Raw genomic sequence first — 25,910 nt, forward strand, 5'->3', positions numbered from 1 at the left:
CCTGGTAAATCTCCTCCGCACCCTCTCTAATCCAGGCAGCATCCTGGTAAATCCCCTCTGCACCCTGTCTAATCCAGGCAGCATCCTGGTCAATCTCCTCTGCACCCTCTCTAATCCAGGCAGCATCCTGGTAAATCTCCTCTGCACACTCTCTAATCCAGTCAGCATCCTGGTCAATCTCCTCTGCACCCTCTCTAATCCAGGCAGCATCCTGGTAAATCTCCTCTGCACACTCTCTAATCCAGTCAGCATCCTGGTCAATCTCCTCTGCACCCTCTCTAATCCAGGCAGCATCCTGGTAAATCTCCTCTGTACCCTCTCTAATCCAGGCGGCATCCTGGTAAATCTCCTCTGCACCCTCTCTAATCCAGGCAGCATCCTGGTAAATCTCCTCTGCACCCTCTCTAATCCAGTCAGCATCCTGGTAAATCTCCTCTGTACCCTCTCTAATTCAGGCAGCATCCTGGTAAATCTCCTCTGCACCCTCTCTAATCCAGGCGGCATCCTGGTCAATCTCCTCTGCACACTCTCTAATCCAGTCAGCATCCTGGTCAATCTCCTCTGCACCCTCTCTAATCCAGGCAGCATCCTGGTAAATCTCCTCTGTACCCTCTCTAATCCAGGCGGCATCCTGGTAAATCTCCTCTGCACCCTCTCTAATCCAGGCAGCATCCTGGTAAATCTCCTCTGCACCCTCTCTAATCCAGTCAGCATCCTGGTCAATCTCCTCTGCACCCTCTCTAATCCAGGCAGCATCCTGGTAAATCTCCTCTGTACCCTCTCTAATCCAGGCGGCATCCTGGTAAATCTCCTCTGCACCCTCTCTAATCCAGGCAGCATCCTGGTAAATCTCCTCTGCACCCTCTCTAATCCAGTCAGCATCCTGGTCAATCTCCTCTGCACCCTCTCTAATCCAGGCAGCATCCTGGTAAATCTCCTCTGCACCCTCTCTAATCCAGGCAGCATCCTGGTCAATCTCCTCTGCACCCTCTCTAATCCAGGCAGCATCCTGGTGAATCTCCTCCGCACCCTCTCTAATCCAGGCAGCATCCTGGTAAATCTCCTCTGCACCCTCTCTAATCCAGGCAGCATCCTGGTAAATCTCCTCTGCACCCTCTCTAATCCAGGCAGCATCCTGGTCAATCTCCTCTGCTCCCTCTCTAATCCAGGCAGCATCCTGGTGAATCTCCTCTGCACCCTCTCTAATCCAGGCAGCATCCTGGTCAATCTCCTCTGCTCACTCTCTAATCCAGGCAGCATTCTGCTAAATCTCCTCTGCTCACTCTCTAATCCAGGCAGCATCCTGGTCAATCTCCTCTGCACCCTCTCTAATCCAGGCAGCATCCTGGTCAATCTCCTCTGCACCCTCTCTAATCCAGGCAGCATCCTGGTAAATCTCCTCTGTACCCTCTCTAATCCAGGCGGCATCCTGGTAAATCTCCTCTGCACCCTCTCTAATCCAGGCAGCATCCTGGTCAATCTCCTCCGCACCCTCTCTAATCCAGGCAGCATCCTGGTAAATCTCCTCTGCACCCTCTCTAATCCAGGCAGCATCCTGGTAAATCTCCTCTGCACCCTCTCTAATCCAGGCAGCATCCTGGTAAATCTCCTCTGCACCCTCTCTAATCCAGGCAGCATCCTGGTAAATCTCCTCCGCACCCTCTCTAATCCAGGCAGCATCCTGGTCAATCTCCTCAGCACCCTCTCTAATCCAAGCAGCATCCTGGTCAATCTCCTCTGCGCCCTCTCTAATCCAGGCAGCATCCTGGTAAATCTCCTCTGCACCCTCTCTAATCCAGGCAGCATCCTGGTGAATCTCCTCTGCACCCTCTCTAATTCAGGCAGCATCCTGGTCAATCTCCTCTGCGCCCTCTCTAATCCAGGCAGCATCCTGGTGAATCTCCTCTGTACCCTCTCAAATCCAGGCAGCATCCTGGTGAATCTCCTCTGTATCCTCTCTAATCCAGGCAGCATCCTGGTGAATCTCCTCTGCACCCTCTCTAATCCAGGCAGCATCCTGGTGAATCTCCTCTGCACCCTCTCTAATCCAGGCAGCATCCTGGTAAATCTCCTCTGCACCCTCTCTAATCCAGGGAGCAACCTGGTAAATCTCCTCAGCACCCTCTCTAATCCAGGCAGCATCCTGGTAAATCTCCTCCGCACCCTCTCTAATCCAGGGAGCATCCTGGTGAATCTCCTCTGCACCCTCTCTAATCCAGGCAGCATCCTGGTGAATCTCCTCTGCACCCTCTCTAATCCAGGCAGCATCCTGCTAAATCTCCTCTGCACCCTCTCTAATCCAGGCAGCATCCTGGTAAATCTCCTCTGCACCCTCTCTAATCCAGGCAGCATCCTGGTCAATCCCTTCTGCACCTTCTCTAATCCAGGCAGCATCCTGGTAAATCTCCTCTGGACCCTCTCTAACCCAGGCAGCATCCTGCTAAATCTCCTCTGCACCCTCTCTAATCCAGGGAGCAACCTGGTAAATCTCCTCTGCACCCTCTCTAATCCAGGCAGCATCCTGCTAAATCTCCTCTGCACCCTCTCTAATCCAGGCAGCATCCTGGTGAATCTCCTCTGCACCCTCTCTAATCCAAGCAGCATCCTGGTAAATCTCCTCCGCACCCTCTCTAATCCAGGGAGCATCCTGGTAAATCTCCTCTGCACCCTCTCTAATCCAGGCAGCATCCTGGTAAATCTCCTCTGCACCCTCTCTAATCCAGGCAGCATCCTGGTCAATCCCTTCTGCACCTTCTCTAATCCAGGCAGCATCCTGGTAAATCTCCTCTGGACCCTCTCTAACCCAGGCAGCATCCTGCTAAATCTCCTCTGCACCCTCTCTAATCCAGGGAGCAACCTGGTAAATCTCCTCTGCACCCTCTCTAATCCAGGCAGCATCCTGGTCAATCTCCTCTGCACCCTCTCTAATCCAGGCAGCATCCTGGTAAATCTCCTCTGCACACTCTCTAATCCAGTCAGCATCCTGGTCAATCTCCTCTGCACCCTCTCTAATCCAGGCAGCATCCTGGTAAATCTCCTCTGCACACTCTCTAATCCAGTCAGCATCCTGGTCAATCTCCTCTGCACCCTCTCTAATCCAGGCAGCATCCTGGTAAATCTCCTCTGTACCCTCTCTAATCCAGGCGGCATCCTGGTAAATCTCCTCTGCACCCTCTCTAATCCAGGCAGCATCCTGGTAAATCTCCTCTGCACCCTCTCTAATCCAGTCAGCATCCTGGTAAATCTCCTCTGTACCCTCTCTAATCCAGGCAGCATCCTGGTAAATCTCCTCTGCACCCTCTCTAATCCAGGCGGCATCCTGGTCAATCTCCTCTGCACACTCTCTAATCCAGTCAGCATCCTGGTCAATCTCCTCTGCACCCTCTCTAATCCAGGCAGCATCCTGGTAAATCTCCTCTGTACCCTCTCTAATCCAGGTGGCATCCTGGTAAATCTCCTCTGCACCCTCTCTAATCCAGGCAGCATCCTGGTAAATCTCCTCTGCACCCTCTCTAATCCAGTCAGCATCCTGGTCAATCTCCTCTGCACCCTCTCTAATCCAGGCAGCATCCTGGTAAATCTCCTCTGTACCCTCTCTAATCCAGGCGGCATCCTGGTAAATCTCCTCTGCACCCTCTCTAATCCAGGCAGCATCCTGGTAAATCTCCTCTGCACCCTCTCTAATCCAGTCAGCATCCTGGTCAATCTCCTCTGCACCCTCTCTAATCCAGGCAGCATCCTGGTAAATCTCCTCTGCACCCTCTCTAATCCAGGCAGCATCCTGGTGAATCTCCTCTGCACCCTCTCTAATCCAGGCAGCATCCTGGTCAATCTCCTCTGCGCCCTCTCTAATCCAGGCAGCATCCTGGTGAATCTCCTCTGTACCCTCTCAAATCCAGGCAGCATCCTGGTGAATCTCCTCTGTATCCTCTCTAATCCAGGCAGCATCCTGGTGAATCTCCTCTGCACCCTCTCTAATCCAGGCAGCATCCTGGTGAATCTCCTCTGCACCCTCTCTAATCCAGGCAGCATCCTGGTAAATCTCCTCTGCACCCTCTCTAATCCAGGGAGCAACCTGGTAAATCTCCTCAGCACCCTCTCTAATCCAGGCAGCATCCTGGTAAATCTCCTCCGCACCCTCTCTAATCCAGGGAGCATCCTGGTGAATCTCCTCTGCACCCTCTCTAATCCAGGCAGCATCCTGGTGAATCTCCTCTGCACCCTCTCTAATCCAGGCAGCATCCTGCTAAATCTCCTCTGCACCCTCTCTAATCCAGGCAGCATCCTGGCAAATCTCCTCTGCACCCTCTCTAATCCAGGCAGCATCCTGGTCAATCCCTTCTGCACCTTCTCTAATCCAGGCAGCATCCTGGTAAATCTCCTCTGGACCCTCTCTAACCCAGGCAGCATCCTGCTAAATCTCCTCTGCACCCTCTCTAATCCAGGGAGCAACCTGGTAAATCTCCTCTGCACCCTCTCTAATCCAGGCAGCATCCTGCTAAATCTCCTCTGCACCCTCTCTAATCCAGGCAGCATCCTGGTGAATCTCCTCTGCACCCTCTCTAATCCAGGCAGCATCCTGGTAAATCTCCTCCGCACCCTCTCTAATCCAGGGAGCATCCTGGTAAATCTCCTCTGCACCCTCTCTAATCCAGGCAGCATTCTGCTAAATCTCCTCTGCACCCTCTCTAATCCAGGCAGCATCCTGGTAAATCTCCTCTACACCCTCTCTAATCCAGGGAGCAACCTGGTAAATCTCCTCTGTACCCTCTCTAATCCAGGCAGCATCCTGGTCAATCTCCTCTGCACCCTCTCTTATCCAGGCAGCATCCTGGTAAATCTCCTCTACACCCTCTCTAATCCAGGGAGCAACCTGGTAAATCTCCTCTGCACCCTCTCTAATCCAGGCAGCATCCTGGTAAATCTCCTCTGCACCCTCTCTAATCCAGGCAGCATCCTGGTAAATCTCCTCCGCACCCTCTCTAATCCAGGCAGCATCCTGGTAAATCTCCTCTGCACCCTCTCTAATCCAGGCAGCATCCTGGTAAATCTCCTCCGCACCCTCTCTAATCCAGGCAGCATCCTGGTAAATCTCCTCCGCACCCTCTCTAATCCAGGGAGCAACCTGGTAAATCTCCTCTGCACCCTCTCTAATCCAGGCAGCATCCTGGTAAATCTCCTCTGCACCCTCTCTAATCCAGGCAGCATCCTGGTAAATCTCCTCCGCACCCTCTCTAATCCAGGCAGCATCCTGGTAAATCTCCTCTGCACCCTCTCTGAAGCCTGTACATCCTTCCCTTGAGGTGACCGGAAATGAGCATAATACCCAAAAGCGGAAGTCTGCAGACGCTGGAAATCCGAGTAACATACACAAAATGCAGGATGAACTCAGCAGGCCAGGCAGCATCAATGGAAAAGAGTGAACAGTCAATGTTTCAGGCCAAGACCCTTCATCAGCACCGAGAAACAAGTGTACCAGCCTTCTAACTTAGTCTCAGATCAACACGATGATTCCCGCCCACATAGCTCACAATACTCCAGAGCTTTATAGATCTGCAACATTACTTCAAGGCTCTTGAACTCAATACCTCGACTAATGAAGACCAACACATTACGATAGTCATGGAGATTTCAATATGCAGGTAGACTGGGAAAATCAGGTTGGTGCGGGATTCCAAGGGAGGGAATTTGTAGAATGCCGACAAGATGGCTTTTTAGAGCAGATTGTGGTTGAGCCCACTTGGGGAAAGAGAATTCTGGACTGGGTTTTGTATAATGAACCAAATTTTATTTTGGAACTTAAGGTAAAGGAATCCTTGATAGAATTCACCTGCAACTTGAGAGGGAGAGTCTAAAATCAGATGTATCAGTATTACAGTGGAGTAAAGAGAATTACAAAGGGATGAGGAAGGAGTTGGCCAAAGTTGATTGGAAGGGATCACTAACAGGGATGACAGCAGAACAGTAATGGCTGAAGTTGTTGGAAGCAATTTGGAAGTTGCAGGAGAGATGCAGCCTGAAAGAAGAAGTATTCTAAAGAGAGGGTAGGGCAAATGTGACTGTCAAGGGAAGTCAAAGACAGCATAAAAACAACAGAGGAGGCTCGTCTTATGGTCTTAACACACCATATGCAGACACGCAGTTGGTCATTCCAGCAATCTGCTTGGGTCCAGGAAAGCAGCCTCCGTCATCAGAGACCCCCACCACCAAAAGGGCATGCTCCTTTCTCGCTGCTGCCATCAGGAAGAAGATACAAGAGCCTCAGGACCTGCACCACCAGGTTCAGGAACGCTTACTAACACTCAACCATCAGGCTCTTGAACCAAAGGGGATAACATCACTCAACTTCACTTGCCTCATCACTGAAATGTTCCACAACCTATGGACTCACTTTCAAGGGCTCTTCATCTCAGATTCTCAGTATTTATTTTGTTTTGTTTTTGCATCACAGAGTTTGTTGACTTTTGTGGCCTTTCATTGATTCTGTTATGGTTATTATTCTGTAGATTTGTTGAGTATGCTGATAAGAAAATTAATCTCAGGGTTGTATATGTACTTTGATAATGAATTTACTTTGGACTTTATTAGGTAGGAGCACAGGACAGGGCAACTGTTACTGATGGCCATTAGAACTGTAATAAAAGCTCTTCACTGACGTTCCCAAAGAACACGCTGCCTTCCCTGATTCTTCAGAGATGTTACGGATATGGTGATAAATATTCCCAACACAGTCTGTCCCGGGCGTGGCCTCCCTACCTCCTTCGTGATGTAGCCATCGTTGTTGATGTCATATAGGTTAAAGGCCCAGATCAACTTCTCGTTCATGGTTCCCCGCAGTAACACCGACAGACCAATGACAAAGTCCTGAGAAGTGGAAGAAAGATGACGAGGTTAGAGAGAGAAATCAAGAATCTGTAAAAAAGGTATATTTAACTGTCTTACTTACTAAAACACAAATAGAAACCATTTATACCATTGGGTCCATACTAGCCCCCAAAAGAATAGTCCTATCCATTCCCACTGCCCCCCACTACCATCTCCTCTCTAGTTATTTCTCTGTCTTGCTTCAACTTACACTCAGAGGTCACTTCATTAGGTACACCTGTTTGTTAACACCGATATCTAACCAGCCAATCATGTGACAGCAACTCACTGCATAAAAGCATGCAGACGTGGTCAAGAGGTTCAGTTGTTTTCAGACCAAGCAGCAGAATGGGGAAGGAATGTGATCTAAGTAGTTTGACCATGGAATGATTGTTGGTGCCAGATGGGGTGGTTTGAGTATCTCAGAAACTGCTGATCTCCTGGGATTTTCACGCACAACAGTCTCTAGAGTTCACAGAGAATAGTATGGGCACAGCCTCAGAACAGAAGGGCATCCATTTAGAACAGAGATGAGTAGGAATCTCTTTAACCAAAGACTGGCACATCTAAGGGATCCATTGTCACAGATGGCTGTGGAGGCCAAATCATTGGGTATATTTAAAATGGAGGTTGATTGGCTCTTGATTAGTAAGGGCATCGATGGTTATGGGGAGAAGGCAGGAAAATGGAATTGAGAGAGCTAATAAATCAACCATGATTGAATGGTGGAGAAGACTTTATGGGCTGAATAGTCTAAATCTGCTCTTATGTCTTATGGCCTTATGATTTAAAAGAAAAGAGAATTGTAAGAGTAACGTACATTGACTTGGGGATGTTACAAAGATCCGAGCAGCCCACCTGTTCCCGCTATGCTTTGCAGGTGCATGGCCACACAGAAACTGACATTTTCCTATGCACATAGCCCTTGTTACTGCACAGCTGGAATTTTCTTTTATATAATGCTAATACAATTTTTCAAATCTATGTTAATACAATTGTGAAATACCCTGTAATTAATTGTGTGTCAATGAACATAAGCAACAAATTTTTTTGAATAATAAATATTAAACAACCTTTACTTTGAAACATTTTGGAGTTTAAACACATTTACATTGTCAGGGTTCAAAATTACAACACTGTTACCAATTGTAACACTAAACACAGAATGGAAGCCAGTGACTCATTGGTAATAAACTGCTGGCCCACTAAACACTGGTGCCACCTAATTTTAAAAGTTTATAAAACGTGAAAGATTTTCTTTGTTGTAGTGTATTTCGTTATAACCTTCAATTAATAAATAAAATTAAAAGTATGTAATTTTCCAATTTTCATTCTGAATATTCAAAGTGTGCATATTACCAGAAAAACAATTAAAGTGCTGCTCAGTTTTCAGGCCATGTAAAAGGTTCCTGCTCAGAGCAATGGTTAGTCTGTGCAGCTGTAAAAAAATTAGAAGGAGCATTGCTCCTGTCCAGCCTCCCTCAGTATCCTGGCATGGATCCCATCAGACCCTGATGGCTTATCCATTATAATGTTCTTCAAGAGATCCAGCACCTCCTTCTTAATATCAACATCCCCTAGAACATATATGTCAAACTCAAGGCCCGCGGGCCAAATCCGGCCCGCGGTGGAATTATCTTTGGCCCGCGAGATAATATCTAATTACTATTAAAGCTGGCCCCAGTAATCGAAGCGCCTATGGTGTATGATATGGCTAATGCTGAGTTTATTCAGGTACCAGGTTTTCAGGGTTTTTAGTGTTTATTCGGCAGTCTTGCTCGGCAGTCTTCTTCATAAGAAATGGAATTTGTAAAGTGAAACACTTTGTGGTTATAGCAGAGACTGAGACACATGAGAGCAGGCTGAAAAAACGGAGGCAACGAAAGCTGCGTTCGCACGCGTCCGACTGATCCGGCCCGCATGAAGCTGCATTTTGCTCAATCCGGCCCGTGACCTAAAATGAGTTTGACACCCCTGCCCTAGAACATCAACACCTCAAAGAGATGCAGTTGTACAAGATGTTGGTGAGGCTACATTGAGAATATTGTGTTCAGTTTTGGTTATCCTGTCATGGGAAAGATGCTATTAAGCTGAAAAGAATGATGCACACAAGTGCTGGAGGAAATCAGCAGGCCAGGCAGCATCCATGGAAAAGAATGCAGTTGACGTTTCGGGCCGAGACCCTTTGGCAGGATCTTGGTCCGAAATGTTGACTGTACTTTTTTCCATAGATGCTGCCTGGCCTGCTGATTTCTTCCAGCATTTTGAGTGTGTTGCTCGGATTTCCAACATCAGCTGATTTTCTCTTGTTTGTGAGCTGAGAAGAGTGCAGGGGAGATTTATGAAGATGTTGCTGGGACTTGAGGGAGTCAATATGAATTATAGAGAGAGGCTGAGCGGGGGTTGGAACTTTATTTACTGGTATGTAGGAAAATGCCAAGTGATCTTTGTGTATTTAATATTTCAGTAATATTTGAGTAATCTTCTAAATATATTTCTTGATTAATCATTCTTGATTGCTTCAATAATTAATTACATTTTAAATGTAAAAATACACTACTACATGATATGTTGCGCACCTTGCTTAAGGTAAACACAAAGTCAGACCTGCATTCCCGGACTCCCGTGTCTTCCTTTGAATTAGTTTAATGCTTTGAAGTTACAAAACATGAACATCTTATGGAGGTGCTTAAAATTATAAGGCACAAGGTGAATGTGCATGGTCTTTTACGCAGTGTTGGGGGAAATGAAGGTAAAGATTTAATAGGAACCTGAGGGTTAACATATACCATGGGGGCAGCACGGTAGCGTAGTGGTCAGCACAACTCTTTACAGGACAGTTGATCTGGGTTCAATTCCCACCACTGCCTGTGAGGAGTTTGTATGCTCTCCCTGTGACCATGTGGGTTTCCTCTGGGTGCTCAGGGTTCCTCCCACAGTCCAAAGATGCACCGGTTAATTGGTCATTGTAAATTGTCCTGTGATTAGACTAGAATTAAATTGGAGAATTGAGAGGTGGTGCACTTCGGAGGGCAGGAGGGGCCTATCCCGCGCTGTATCTTGAACTAAGATGAATAGGGCTATCTTAGATAGGAATCTCGGCCGGCATGGACCAATTCAATGCTGGCCATGTGGAGTTTGCACGTCCTCCTTGGGATATACAGGTTTCCCCCAGGTATTACAAGCTTCTCCCTCATCCCAAAGACGAGCAGGTTGACAGGTTATTGGCCACTGAAAATTGCCCCTGGTGTTTTGGTGAAGGATAGATTCTGGGGGTGGGGAGCTGATGGGAAAATGGGGGGAATAAAATGGGATGAATGTCAGATTACTGGTTGTTAGGAGTTTATACACATGGTGGACACTTTATTAGATACCTCCTGCACCTAATAAAGTGGCCACTGGGTGTGTGTTCATGGTCTTCTGCTGCTGTAGTCCGTCCACAACGTGCTTTGTTCAGAGATGCTCTTCTGCACACCGATGTTGTAACACACAAAATGCTGGTGGAACGCAGCAGGTCAGGGAGCATCTGTGGAATTGAATAGGTAGTTGATGTTTTGGACTGAGACCATTTTTCAAAATGAAGGAAAGGGGAAGATGCCAAAAACTGTTGTAACGTGTGGTTATTTGCGTTACTGTCACCTTCCTGTCAGCTTGAACCAGCCTGGGCGTTCTCCTCTGACTTCTCTCATTATTAACAAGACACTTCTGCTCACAAAACTGCCGCTCACTGGATGTTTTATTTTGTTCTCCACACCATTCTCTGTGAACTCTCGAGACTGTTGTGTGTGAAAATCCCAGGAGATCAGCAGTTTCTAAGACACTCCACCCACCCCTTCTGGCACCAACGATCATTCCAGGATCAAAGTCACTCAGATCTCATTTCTCACCCATTCTGATGTTTGGTCTGAACAACAATTGAACCTCTTGACCGTGTCTGCAGGCTTTTATGCATTGAGTTGCTGTCACATGATCGGCTGATTAGATATTTGCATTAACGAGCAGGTGTACCTAATAAAGTGGCCACTGAGTGTGTCTCACGATGATTCAAAATATAATATTGCCTGTATTACCCCTGCAGGCCCTGTCTGATATAAACGATCCAATCACACCGAGAGGGCAGGAATTATTAACCCTCTGATGACTGTCGGGTGCTTCCTACGCGCACAAAACCCTACATCCAGCTTCCACAAGATTTGGCTGCAAAGATCTCCAGAGGTCCAGTGAACTTCTTTACAAACGTGTTTTAACTTGACCTGTTCCCAACCCTCCATTGCATCAGCCGCTCTTCACCTCAAATCGAATCGCTCCGCTCTTGTCCGTGTCGAACGCATTAAACAGAAAATGCGCATACGTTGTAACATCTGGAACAAGAACGGGAAACATTTCAGGAGGATTCTGCACTGGGGACATTAAATTAACTAGGCTCTTGTTGGATTTGTGATTGACGCCCGGAAAGAGTTGCTTGCATGGGAACTGTACTGGGCAGTTTGGAAGAGAGCGGGTGTGAGAGGACCTGGCAAAGGGAGAAAGGGTGAGCAGTGGAGTTGCTGAGAGGGTTCCGGATTTTGGAACTCGTTGGCAAGAATCTCAAGTTGGAAGGGGTGTGAACGATGTTTTCAATATCACCCATGAGTCAGAATTCAAGGGAACAGTCCATGGTATTCATAGATTGATAGACATTTCCTGATTAGATCACAGATACCAAGATTCAGATTCATTTATTTATCACACGTACCTTGGAGGATACAGTGAACTGCATCATTTGCAGAAACCACCTAAGGATGCGCTGGGTGTTGCTGGCCCGTTCCAGTGCCAACACAGCAGCAACAGCAGAACTACATCAACAAAACAACAGGGAAACGAGCGGCTTCGCCCTCCCCCCCCACCCCACCACCAACACAACCCACCCATTCACACACAGGAAAGCTCCCTAACCCCAGGACAGGCCACCTCCAGCCCAGGGGACATGTGTTGTAAACACAGCCAGCACTCCTTCACCTGGTATTTATGCAAATGAAATTCTCATGAATCAGCAAAAAAGTTCTAAGAATTTCAAGGAATTCAATTGTTTCAAAATCGAACGCAGGTGTAAAAAGATATCCTAGCTTACACCTACACAAAAAGGCAGTTGCGGACGCACAGTATGTATTTTGTCACATGTACATCGAAACATACAGCGAGATGCGTCGTTTGTGTCAATAACCAACACAGTGCGAGGATGAGCTGGGGACAGACTGGAAATGCCACCATGCTTCCAGCACCAACATAGCATAACTCACTAACTCATGTGTCTTTGGAGTGTGGGAGGAAACCGGAGAGCGGGGGAGAAATCCATGGGGAGAACATAAAATCTCCTTACAGAGGGACATTCTGTAATGATCAATAAACCAATTGTTTGCAATCAAATAACCTTGCCTAGTGTCTCAGCGGTGGGTGTGTCTTCACCCATGCCTCCCCAATCCTCCGGCACTCCTCCTCTGCCCCTGTCCCACACCCCTCCCTTGGCGCTCCACCCTCGCCATTCCCAATGTCCTTTGCTCCCGCCAGATTTACAAACTTGCCCTCCGTTCCACATTGACAAATACAGTACTGTGCAATAGTCTTAGACACCCGAGCTACATGTATGTACCTAAGACTTTTGCATATATATATAAAATCAGGAACATATAGACAGGTTTGGAGGAGGATTTGGATATTAGAAGAAACTAGAACTATCATTGCTGCTGTTACATCTGTGGAAGTATTAACCACAGCATATCATTACAGTCTTAATCTTTGACACATAGGGCAGGATGGAGATGTAGGGGTTAGCACGATGTTATTAAGGTACTGAGATCCGTGTTCCAGTCTGGAAGAAGTTTGTGCATTCTCCCTGTGGACATGTGAGTTGCTCCGGTTTCCAAGGCATGCCGGTTAAGGTTTGTAAGTTGTGGGCACGCTGCGTTGGCGCCGGAAGCTCGGCGGCTCTTGCGGGCTGCCTCCAGCGCATCCCCGCACCTCTGTGGCTATCGGCGCGAAGAACACATTTCACTGTTTCAGTGTTTCGACGCACGTGTGACAAACAGAGCTAATCTGAAGCAGCACACGCAAGATGCCGGAGGAACTCAGCAGGTCAGGCAGCATCTGAGTAAAGAGTCAACGTTTCAGGCTGAGACCCTTCATTAGAAAGCTAATGTTAAAATCTTTAATCTTTGCAAGTGGCCTCAGTGGTGTCTGCGTGTCTCCAACCCCCATGAATAACTTTGATAAATCAATTCCATTCACAACCCATCCCCTGCCGGCATTATTACAGTGACCAAACACCCTACTAAACATCTGAGAAGCATTGTTAGTTTATGAAATCACAATCTTTCTTATTATATACTAAGGAATTAGTTAAGTCACTTACCTCCCTGTGGGAAGAACTGGGAATAAATTGCTTTAAAAGTTTGTTCATCAACCATGCCACTGGGACACTCCTGCAAACAGAAAAGCCAATGGTCACAGCGTACCGTTCAATGCAATATCATGTTCTATAGAAGTTGCTAATGTAGGAGTGCAATGGTAGCACAGCAGGTTTCTTATCCTTTCTGTGCCTTGTGGCAGACCGGTCAGCACCCGTGCCGTTCTTTAGCGTTTGTCTGTTTTTTATGAGGCCGAGTTGCCAGCACGGATGGGAAGTGCGCAAGGAGCTGGTCGGATTTGAACCTGGAGCCACTCACATTGAGGTCCGGTGTGGGTGCCACCACACCATGGCCCAGCTAGCATAGCAGAGGTCAGAGTTCAAAACGGGCACCGTCTGTAAGGACCGCGTGGGTTTCCTCCGGGTGCTCCAGTTTCCTCCCACAGTCCAAAAACGTACGGGTTGGCAGATTAATTGGTCACTGTAAATTGTCCTGTGCTTAGGCCAGGGTTAAACCGGGGGATTGCTGGGCAGTATGGCTAGTTGGGCTGGAAGGGCAGGTTCTGCCTTTTACCCAAATAAATAAATAAGGTAACAGTGAGGGTGTGGTGATTAATAGAACACAGCTGATTCAATCCTGCCTGAGATTTAACACAGGGAAGGACAACGTAAGGAGAATGCGAATGACAGCATAATCACAAGAAATTCTGCAGATGCTGGAAATTCTGAACAACACACCCAAAACTCTGGAGGAACTCAGAATGTCGGGCAGCATCTGAGGAGGGGAATAAACAGTCGACGTTTCGGGCCGGACCCTTCATCACGACTGGAAATGAAAGGGGAAGAAGCCAGAATAAGAAGGGGGAGGAGTACAAGCTGACAGATGGTGGGTGAGACGAGGAGAGGGGGAAGGTGGGTGGGTGAAGTAAGAGGCTGGGAGGTGATAGGTGGGAGAGCTAAAGGGCTGAACAAGGTGGAGTCTGACAGGAAAGGAGAGTGGACCATGGAGGGAAAGGGATGCGAAGACCTCTCACAACCTCAGCATGATTCAAACCCAATTCAATGTCTCACCCAAAAGAAACAAACAGCCAAACTGTGCACAGCAAGATCCCACAAACGCAACTATGATCTTGGCCAGCTTAGAGTCACAAAATAATACAACATGCAAGCAGGCCCCTTGGCCCAACTTGTTTTGGGCTGACCAAGATGCTGAACGAAGCTAGTTCCTCTTGGCCACATTTGGTCTGTTACTTCCTGTACATTCACTCATCCAATGTCTTCGAAATGTTCAAAGTTCAAAGTAAATTTATTATCAAAGTACATATATGTCACCATATACAACTCTGAGATTTGTTTTCTTGTGGGCGTAAACAGTAAGTCTACAGATAATAACCAGTGGAAGACCAGCAACCCTGCCCAGGCCTGCACCCTGGAAACTTTCCAAGGCACAAATCCATGGTCCCTTGAGACTAACGTATGCCTATAACCAGTGGAAGACCACACCTACCAGGGTGTTTAACCAGAAAGCAGAAGACATCAAACTGTACAAATACAAAAATAAAATATATACGTAGCAATTATAAATAAATAAGCAAGAAGTATCGAGAACATGAAATGAAGAACCTTGAAGTGGGTCTGTTGGTGGTGGGAGCAGTTCAGTGATGGGGCAAGTGAAATTCAAGAGCCTGATAGCTGAGGGGTGGTAACTGTTCCTGAACCTGGAGGTGTGGGTCCTGAGGCTCCTGTACCTCCTTCCTGATGGCAGCAGTGAGAAGAGAGCATGACCTGGGTGGTGGGTGTCCCTGAAGATGGATGCTGCCTTCCTGTAGATGTGCTCAGTGGTGGGGAGGGCTTTACCCACAAGGGACTGGGCCAAAACCACTACTTTTTTGTAGGATTTTCCATTCAAGGGCATTGGTTTTTCCATACCAGGCTACGATGCAGTCAATCAATATTTTCTCCAGTACACAGTTTGTCAAAGTCTTAGATGTCATGCTGTATCTCTGAAAACTATGTATGTGAAGAGCAAGAGGATAAGATGTGAGAGAATAGGACCAATCAAGTGTGACAGTGGAAAATTGTGTATGGAACCGGAGGAGATAGCAGAGGTACTTAATGAATACTTTGCTTCAGTATTCACTACGGAAAAGGATCTTGGCGATTGTAGGGATGACTTACAGCGGATTGAAAAGCTTGAACATATAGATATTAAGAAAGAGGATGTGCTGGAGCTTTTGGAAAGCATCAAGTTGGATAAGTCACCAGAACCGGACGAGATGTACCCAAGACTACTATGAGAGGTGAGGAAGGAGATTACTGAGCCTCTGGCAATGATCTTTGTATCATCAATAGGACGGGAGAGGTTCCGGAGGATTGGAGGGTTGCGGATGTTGGTCCCTTATTCAAGAAAGGGAATAGAGATAGCCCAGGAAATTATAGACAATCAGTGGTTGGTAAGCTGATGGAAAAGATCCTGAGAGGCAGGATTTATGAACATTTGGAGAGGTGTAATATGATTAGGAATAGTCAGTATGGCTTTATTAAAGGTAGGTCGCGCCTTACGTGTAGACAGGTCATATTCTGCATGGAGGTCACCAGTGATGTGCCTCAGGGATCTGTTCTGGGACCCCTACTCTTCGTGATTTTTATAAATGACCTGGAGGGATGGGTTAGTAAATTTGCTGATGACACAAAGGTTGGAGGTGTTGTGGATAGTGTGGAAGGCTGTTAGAGGTTACAGTGGAACATTGATATGATGCAAAACTGGGCTGAGAAGTGGCAGATGGAGTTCAACCCAGATAAGTGTGAGGTGGTTCATTTTGGTAGGTCAAATATGATGGCAGGATATAGTATTAATGGTAAGACTCTTGGCAGTGTGGAGGACCAGAGGGATCTTGGGGTCCGAGTCCATAGGACACTCAAAGCTGCTGCGCAGGTTGACTCTGTGGTTAAGAAAGCATACTGTGCATTGACCTTCATCAATCGTGGAATTGAATTTAGGAGCCAAGAGATAATGTTGCAGCTATATAGCACCCTGGTCAGACCCCACTCAGGGTACTGTGCTCAGTTCTGGTCACCTCACTACAGGAAGGATGTGGAAACCACAGAAAGGGTGCAGAGGAGATTTACAAGGATGTTGCCTGGATTGGGGAGCATGCCTTATGAGAATAGGTTGAGTGAACTCGGCCTTTTCTCCTTGGAGCAGCAGAGGATGAGGTGGCCTAAAAGAGGTGTATAAGATGATGAGAGGCATTTATCGTGTGGATAGTCAGAGGCTTTTTCCCAGGGCTGAAATGGCAAACACAAGAGGGCACAGTTTTAAGGTGCTTGAAATCCGAAGCCTGGACTGACACCTTGCCCTACTGTTTTGTTTATTATTTATTGTAATGCCTGGACTGTTTTTGTGCACTTTATGCAGTCCAGTGTAGGTCTGTAGACTAGTGTAGCTTTCTCTGTGTTGTTTTTTTTTTACGTAGTTCAGTCCAGTTTTTGTACTGTGTCATGTAAACCATGGTCCTGAAAAACGTTGTCTCATTTTTACTATGCACTGTACCAGCAGTTATGGTCGAAATGACAATAAAAGTTGACTTGACTTGACTTGACTTGGAAGTAGGTACAGAGGAGATGTCAGGGGTAAGTTTTTTACTCAGAGAGTGGTAAGCGTGTGGAATGGGCTGCCAGCGACCATGGTGGAGGCGGATACGATAGGGTCTTTAAAGAGACTCCTGGATAGGTACATGGAGGTTAGAAAAATAGAGGGCTAAGGGTAAGCCTAGGTAATTTCTAAAGAAAGAACATGTTTGGCACAACATTGTGGGTTGAAGGGCCTGTATTGTGCTGTAGGTTTTCTATGTTTCTATGTAAACTCCTAAGGAAGTAGAGGTGCTGTCATGCTTTCTTTGTATTGCACTTACATGCTGGGTCCTTGGACTGTCCTGGAATTTGCCACTTTCTTTGGCAGTTTGTATACATCAGCCTCTGCGTGAAGAAGTTGCCCCTTTTAAATCTTTCACCTTAAACCTATGCTTTTATTTTCCCCTTCCCGTGTGCGTTCACCTTAGCTATGCCCCCCGTGATTTTATAAAGAGATTAGCTTTAGTTGTCAAAAGTGTTTTGAAACGTCAAAACATCGATGGGCCGAGTGGCCTGATTCTACTTCTGCGTCTTATGGTGTACGAGCATGTCTCATGGCAATGTTCAGGAAGGTGGGAGAAGTGCAGGGCAGTGAAAGGACGAGACATACAGTGAAATGTGTAGTTTTGCATCAACGACCAACACGGTCCATGGATTGTGCTGGGGGCAGCCCGCAAATACCTCCACAGAGCCTGTGCCAACATAGCATGCCCATAATCTGCTGACCCTAAACTGTACGTCTTTGGAATGTGGGAGGAAACTGGAGCGTAGGAGGTCATCTATGCGGCCACAGGGAGAACGTAAAATACTCCTTACAGACAGTGGCGAGAATCGAACCCTGATAAGTGATCACTGGTACCTAAAGCATTTGCACTAACCGCAGAACGCACCTTACCCCTTTGTAAGATTACTCCCCCGCATCCTGCATTCAAAGGAATTAAAGTCCCAGCCTGCCTACCTCTCCCGACAACTCAGGCGCTCAATCCCTGGTCAATCTTCTCTGCCCTTTTCCAGCTCAATGAGCTCATGTGTATTTTTGTGACACAGATTGTGGGATAAGTGTTCTGTTGCTTTGAGAGCAACGTGCAAGTGTTACCCCAGACACACCTGCCTACAGGAAAGATAGCAATAAGATTAAAATAATACAGGGGAAATTTACAAGAATTTTGCAGTAACTTGAGCACCTGTTATATAAGGAAAGATTGAATAGGTTGGGACTTTATTCCCCGGAGCGTTGGAGAATGAGGGGAGATTTGACAGAGGTGTACAAAAAAAAAATTGGGTGGCGGTGTGGTGCTATGTCCCTACCAAAGGAGGTGTAAGGTGCTCCTTCCCTCCGCTAGCCTGCAGGTCACCCTTGGGCAAGGTGTAGCACCTGCTTAGCCCCCGATCAGGGTCACCTGAAGCCATGGGAGCAGGTGGTGGACGGTCGTACGAGCAGCCGGTGCAGATCACAAGTCCTGGTTATGTGACCACTGACACCAGGCAGACAATCTCTGAAGAGTATTGATAATGACTGGTGTCACCCATCTTGTAAAGACACTGCCCAGAAGAAGGCAATGGCAAACCACTTCTGCAGGAAAATTTGCCAAGGACAATCCTGGCCATGGAAAGACCACGATCGTCTACGTCTAACAACAGGGCACATAACGAACAAATGATGCAAAATTATGAGGAGTACAGATAGGGTAAATGCAAGCAGACTTCTTCCACTGAGGTTGGATGAGTCTAGAACTAGAGGTCATAGGTTAAGGATGAAAGGTGAAATATTTAAGGGGAACCCGAGGGGGAAATTTCTTCACTCAGAGTGGGTGGTGCGAATGTGGAACGGGCTGCCAGTGGAGCTGGGAGATGCAGTTTGGATTTCAGTGTTTAAGAGAAGTACATGGATTGAGAGGGTGAGGAGGGTGCAGGTTGAAGGGATGAAGACAGAATAAAATTTAGGCACAGACTAGACCAGCTGAACAGACTTCGCACGCTGTTGTGCTCTGTGACTCTATGTCACGAGCCCGGAATCCCAGAGTGCCCTCCCCTCTGCATTACCTGAGTTAACTAAATCAGACGCGGAAGATATTTATAGATGGAGAAATGATACCTGCATCATCGGGATGGGTTACTGAAACCACAGTTAACAGCCCTGCCAGAAACATCATTCAAAGATCCCTTCTCAAAGCCAGCTTAATGAATTATATTTTTAGCCACTTTACCATTGCCCATAAAGTCTGTACAGATGTGTTTAATTGTTTTAAATAATGCAGAAATATCAAAATTGCATGCAGGAGAATTTTAGAGTGGTTTTAAGAGCCGAATTCTTCTTTTAATGCTGCCTTGCTTGGCAATGCAGACTTGGGGAATGGAGGAGGTGAATAGTTCCTCATAATTCAAGTCCAATCTGATCCCTCACTTTCCCCCCTTTTATACACTCAGAGGCCACTCTGTCAGCTGACTCCTGTACCTAATAAAGTAGACACTAAGTGTATATTTCTGTCTTCTGCTGCTGTAGCCCATCCACTTCAAGGCTCAACGTGTTGTGCATTCAGAGATGCTCTTCTGCACACCACTGTTGTAATGTATGGTTATTTGAGTTACTAGGGTGGCAGGGTGGTGATGCATCTCTACCAAAGGTGTAAGGTGCTCCTTCCCTCCACTAGCCTGCAGGTCACCCTTGGGCAAGGTGTAGCACCTGCTTAGCCCCCGATCAGGGTCACATGAAGCCATGGGAGCAGGTGGTGGATGGTCGTATGAGCAGCTGGTGCAGATCACAAGTCCTGGTTATGTGATCACTGACACCAGGCAGACAATCTCTGAAGTGTATTGATAATGGCTGAGGGTCACCCGTCTGGTAAAGACACTGCCCAGAAGAAGGCAATGGCAGATCATAGAAAAATTTGCCAAGAGCAATTATAGTTATGAGACCAGGATCGCCTGCGTCGTACGACACGGCAGATAATGATGATGATGAGTCTTTGAGTTACTGTCACCCTTCTGTCAACTTGAACTGTTCTGGCCACTCTCCTCCGACCTCTCTCATTAACAAGTCATTTTCACCCACAGAACTGCTGCTCACTGGATATTTTTTCTGTTTTTCGCAGCATTCTCTGTAAAGTGTAGACACTGTTGTGCATGAAAATCCCAGGAGATCAGCAGTTTCTGAGTTACTCAAACCACCCCATCTGGCACCAACAATCGTTCTACAGTCAATGTCACTTAGAACACATTCCTTCCCCTTTCTGATGCTTGGTCTGAACAACTGAACCTCTTGACCATGTCTGCATGCTTTTATGCATCCAGTTGCTGTCAAATGATTGACTGATTAGGTATTTGCATTGATAAGCAGGTATACAGGTGTACCTACTGAAGTTACCACCTTCTGTAACTCCAGATTCCAGATGGAGACCGTTCACTTTGAGGCTAACTGGGTGAACCTGACAGCACAAATGTGGTAGATAAAGACAGACTATTTTCTAAATGGGGGGGGGGGTGTGAATTCAGAAATAGGAGATGCAAAGGGGCTTGGGAGTCCTCACGCAGGATTCGATAGACAATAGACAATAGACAGTAGGTGCAGGAGTAGGCCATTTGGCCCTTCTAGCCAGCACCGCCATTCACTGTGATCATGGCTGATCATACGCAATCAGTACCCCGTTCCTGCCCTCTCCCCATATCCCTTGACCCCACTTGAAGATTCCTTGAAGATTAACCTGCAGGTTGAGTCAGTGGTAAGAAAGGCAAATGCAATGTTAGCATTCATTTTGCTAGGACTAGAATATAAAAGCAAGGATATATAACGCATTGGTCAGACCACACTTGGAGCACTGTGGGCAGATTAGGGTCCCAAATTTCAGAAAGAATGTGTTGGCATTGGAGAGGGTCCAGAGGAGGTTCATGAGAATGAACTCAGGAATGAAAGGGTTAATGTATGAAGAGTGTTTGATGGCTCTGGGACTGTACTCAAGTTTAGAAGGATGAGGTGGGGGGGGGGTGACCTCATTGAAACCTATCAAATATTGAAAGGTCTAAATAGGGTGGATGTGGAGGATGTTTCCCATAGGGGAGTGTCTAGGACCAAAGTTCAAAAGTTCAAAGTAAATTTATTATTAAAGTACATATATGTCACCGTATACACTACCCTGAGATTCATCTTCCTGTGGGCATGCTCAATAAATCTATAGAGTAGTAACCATAACAGAATCAACGAAAGATCGCCCGACTTGGGCGTTCAAGAATAAATTCTGCAAATACAAAAAGGAAATAATAATAATAATAATAAATAAATAAATATCAAGGACATATGCTGAAGAGTCCTTGGGTAATGGGAACACTTCAATGATGGTGCGTGTGAAGTTGAGTGGTTACCCTTTTGGTTCAGGAGCCTGATGCTTAAGGGGTAGCAACCGTTCCTGTACCTGGTGGTGTGAGTCCTGAGGCTCTTGTACCTTCTACCTGATGGCAGCAGTGGGAAGAGAGCGTGGCCTGGGTGGGGGAGGTCCCTGATGATGGACGTTGCTTTCCCACAACAGCGTTTCTTGTAGATGTGCACAGCGTCAGACGTCCATTTAAAACGGGGGGGGGGGGGAGGGGGTATTCCTTTACCTAGATGGTGACAAATTTGTGGAATTCGTTGCCATAGGTGGCTGTTGAGGCCAAGTCATTGAGTATATTTAAAGTAGAGGTTGCGGGTAAGGATGTCAGAGGTGACGGCATGTTCGGTGATAATAAACCTAACTCAGACTCTGATTCTGGAAATGTTAAAGTAACGAGCTGGGTAAGGAACACAGACTGAATGCTTGTGCAGTGTGCCGTATTCACAGCAGATCCCTCCAACTCTCACTTCTTGGCAGCAGCTATTTACAGCCAGAATTGGGGGAAATGGAGAAGGGTTTTAACATATCCTAATCGTGACCTTTTCCTGGCAATTTTTTTAAACATAGAAATTCAGGGAACTGAATACAATGAGGAACAGACACAGAGGAGGAGCAGAAACCAGGGGCAGTTCAGCTATGAACTTATCAAATGGTGGTGCCGTCTTGAGGGCCCAAGTGTACTATTTATTATCCTACACTCATGTGTTTTGAGAAATGCATCTGGCACAGCTCTATTTAAGTTTTAAGATTCAAGAATGTTTAATGTTATTTCCAGTAAAGGAGGACAAAATAATTGTTATTAAGGATCTGATGCACTACAATAAAAACCACAATAAAATAAAGAAAACAGCAATAAAAAACACAATAAATATAAATACTTAAAGTAGTTTATATCTTCATCATTACGTACTGTGTTGTATGGCATAGGTGATCATATGGTCTTCTGACCATGATTGTTCTTGGCAAATTTTTCTACAGAACTGGTTTGCCATTGCCTTCTTCCGGGCTGTGTCTTTACAAGACGGGTGACCCCAGTCATTATCAATACTCTTCAGAGATTGACTGCCTGGTGTCAGTGGTCACATAACCAGGACTTGTGATCTGCACCAGCTGCTCATACGACCATCCACCACCTGCTCCCATGGCTTCACATGACCCCGATCGGGGGCTAAGCAGGTGCTACACCTTGCCCGAGGGTGACCTGCAGGCTAGCGGAGGGAAGGAGCACCTTATACCTCCTTTGGTAGAGACACATCTCCACTCTGCCACCCCATAGTGTATACACATATTGTAGACTGATTCCACGACCATAAAATGGCGTGATGCACAGGAGTGTTTGTACATGAGGTGACTGACAGGAAATGATAAAGTAGTGGTGTTTGGGATGTAGCAATAGCCCTTCTAGGTTAAATATTTGGTGTACATGTTCCGGTGAGATACATGTACAATGATGAACTTGCTTGGAGAAGAATCGCAGGTAGCTAGATACAGATAACACGCAATATAACAGGCAAGAAATAGAAAAGTATGGAGGAACAGAGTATAAATTATACTTAAATAATTTTTAAAAAATGATAAAAGTGTGAAACAAGACCTTTGAACATAGAACATTACAGAATAGTACAGACCCTTTAGCCCACGATGATGTGCCAACCTTTTGACCTACTCTAAGATCAATCTAAGTCTTCCCTTCCACATAGCCTTTCATTTTTCTATCAGCTGAGGGGTCTATCTGAGAGATTCTTAAATGTTCCTAATGCATCTGCCACTACCGCAACCCCTGGCAGCACGTTCTGCGTACACGCCCCACTCTGTGTAAAAAACCTATCTCTGACATGCCTCCCAAATGACATCCCCCCAATCACCTTAAAATTACGTCCCCCTAGCATTTGACATTTCTGTCCCAGGAAGGTCTCTGGTTGTCCACTTGATCTATGCTTCTTTTCATCTCGTACACCCCTGTCAAGCCACCTCTCATCCTCCGTCACTCCTCAGAACGAAGCCAGAGCTCACTCAACCTAATCTCATAAACCATGCTCTCTAATCCATGCAGGGTTCTGGTAAATCTCCTCTGCACCCTCTCTAAAATTTACACATCCTTCCTATAATGAGGCGACCAGAACTGAACAGAATATTCCAAATGTCAAGTCAAGTTTATTGTCATTTTGACCATAAACCGCTGGTACAGTACTCAGTAAAAACAAAACAACGTTCCTCCAGGACCCTGGTGCTACATGAAACAACACAAAACTACACTAGACTATGTGAGACAGCACGAGGCTACACTAGACTACATAAAACAACATAAAAACTGCACCAGACTACAGACCTGCACAGGACTACATAAAGTGCACAAAACAGTGCAGGACTGTACAATAATTAATAAACAAGACAATAGGCACAGTAGAGGACAAATTTCAATATAATAATAAATGATGTAGATGTCAGTCTAGACTCTGGGTATTGAGGAGTCTGATGGCTTGGGGGAAGAAACTGTTGCACAGTCTGGTTGTGAGAGCCCGAATGCTTCGTACTTTTTGCCAGATGGCAGGAGGGAGAAGAGTTTGTGTGAGGGGTTCGTGGGGTCCTTCACAATACTGTTATCTTTGCGGGTGCAGCGTGTGGTGTAAATGTCTGTAATGGCGGGAAGAGAGACCCCGATGAAATGTGGTCTAAACACAGTTCTATAGAGCTGCAACATTACCTCCTGGCTTTTGAACTTAATCTTATGACCAAAGAAAGCCAACACAACCCCATTATCATCATTATTTGCTGTGTCATATGACATGGGTGACATGGTCTTCCATCTGTTTTTATTGCATGTGGGGAAGACCCCTTTCACACTGTTGTTCCTATTCTTTTCTCTTTCTATGACCACGATTATCCTTGGCATTTTTTTTCTACAGAAGTGGTTTGCCGTTGACTTCTGGGCAGTGCTTTTACAAGGTGGGTGACCCCAGCCATTATCAATACTCTTCCGATTGTCTGCCTGGCGGTGGTCACATAACCAGGACTTGTGATCTGCACCGGCTGCTCATACGACCATCCACCAGCCGCTCCCATGGCTTCACGTGACCCTGATCAAGGGGTGGGGGGGTGGGAATTAGCAGGTGCTACACCTTGCCCAAGGGTGACCTAGCGGAGGGAAGGGGCACCCCACCACCCCACAGCACACTACAGGTGCCCCCCGCTTTACGCCACTTCGCTTTTACAAAAGACCTGCATTAGTAACCTGTTTTTGCATTAGAGAGGTTTTTCACTTCTATGAAAATTTTTCTCATATAAATTAATGGTTCTTTGCTTTACGCCATTTCGGCTTAAGAAAGATTTCATAGGAATGCTCTACCTTTGTAAAGTGGGGGAGGGGGGGTCACCTGTATATCATTTCTTAACAAACCTACGAACTTAAGGGAACTTTGAGGGATCTCTGGATGTGGATCCCAAGATCCCACTGTTCCTCCTCATTGCAAAAAACTTTAATTATCTGCCTTCTCAAGGCCTTGCCTCCTGTAGACAGTCAGTAGCTGGAGGTCTATGCCCCCGATGGACCCGGTAATGTCCACCGCTCTTCACAGCTTCTTGTGTTCCTTGTGTTTGCTGTTAGAATTACTAGGCCACAGTACAACCAGTCAGGGTAGTTTCAACTGTTGAAGTTTGGTGACCTGCCAAATCTCCTTTATGCTTCTAAGAAAGTAAAGATGCTGGCATGCCCTCATGAATGTGCTGGCCCCAGGACATCCCAGACATTAACACCCAGATGCTGTCTCTGCTGGGACAGCTTCCTGCAGCTCATGTGCAGCCCTGGTGTGTTTAACTTGCAACAGAGAGGGCAGCCACCTAGTCCAAAGAAACAGCACTACAAATGAGTTAGCTGCAGAGTGTCCCTCTGGACTTCTGTGCTCAGGAGCTGGACCTGAACCCACAAGATCCCAAGTGTGCCATTCCATAAAGCAACAGAGTAATCACCCCAGCCTCACAAAGACCGATAAGCTGATCATTATCAACACCCCATATTCTGCCTGGGGAGCCTCCAACCTGATGGCATGAACATCAATTTCTCGAACTTCCAATAATTTCTACCCCCCTCCTCCTTCTCCCTTGTTCCATTTCCCTCTCAACCCTTTTCTTCCTCACCTCCCCCTGGGTCCTCTCCTCCTTCCCTTTCTCCCATGGTCCACTCTCCTCTCCTATCAGATTCCTTCTTCTTCAGCCCTTTACCTCTTCCACCAATCACCTCCCAGCTTCTCTTTCATCCACCTTTCTCCTCTACTGGTCTCACCTATCACCTGCCACCTTATACTTCTTCCCCTTCTCATTCTGGCATCTGCCCTCTTCCTTTCCTGTCCTGAAGCCAGAATCCCCTAGCTTATAGCTCAAGGTCCACAGAGGCAAAGTTGTGGCAAAAAACAAACAGGAGAAACTTCTTAAACAGAACAGATTCTGCAAATACTGGGAATCCAGAGCAACACACACAAAACGCTGGAGGAACTCAGCAGGTCAGGCAGCGTCTATGGAGAGGAATAAACCTGCCATCTTGTACTCTTTCCTTCCCCCCCCCCCCCCCACCCTCCTCTCCACCTTCTTATTCTGGCTTCTTCCCCCTTCCTCTCCAAGTCCTGGTGAAAGGTTCTCAGTCTGAAACATCGACTGTTTATTTCACTCATTCC

The 25,910-nt window shown here is 46.6% G+C and overlaps 1 protein-coding gene across 5 annotated transcripts in view; it reads right to left on the reverse strand.

Moving 5' to 3' along the window:
* The window catches only part of LOC140735692 (calsenilin-like), a 173,037-nt gene that overhangs the window by 7,896 nt on the left and 139,231 nt on the right, over positions 1-25,910 (reverse strand). For all 5 annotated transcript variants that reach the window (XM_073061066.1, XM_073061076.1, XM_073061097.1 and 2 more), the window contains 3 exons: positions 13,253-13,322; positions 11,155-11,225; positions 6,757-6,864 (listed from right to left, as the gene is read on the reverse strand). In XM_073061066.1, the coding sequence (XP_072917167.1) occupies positions 6,757-6,864; positions 11,155-11,225; positions 13,253-13,322 (249 nt within the window). The remainder of the gene's footprint in view (positions 1-6,756; positions 6,865-11,154; positions 11,226-13,252; positions 13,323-25,910) is intronic.

Source organism: Hemitrygon akajei, chromosome 1, assembly GCF_048418815.1.
Source record: "Hemitrygon akajei chromosome 1, sHemAka1.3, whole genome shotgun sequence".
NCBI classification, from domain to species: Eukaryota; Metazoa; Chordata; class Chondrichthyes; order Myliobatiformes; family Dasyatidae; genus Hemitrygon; species Hemitrygon akajei.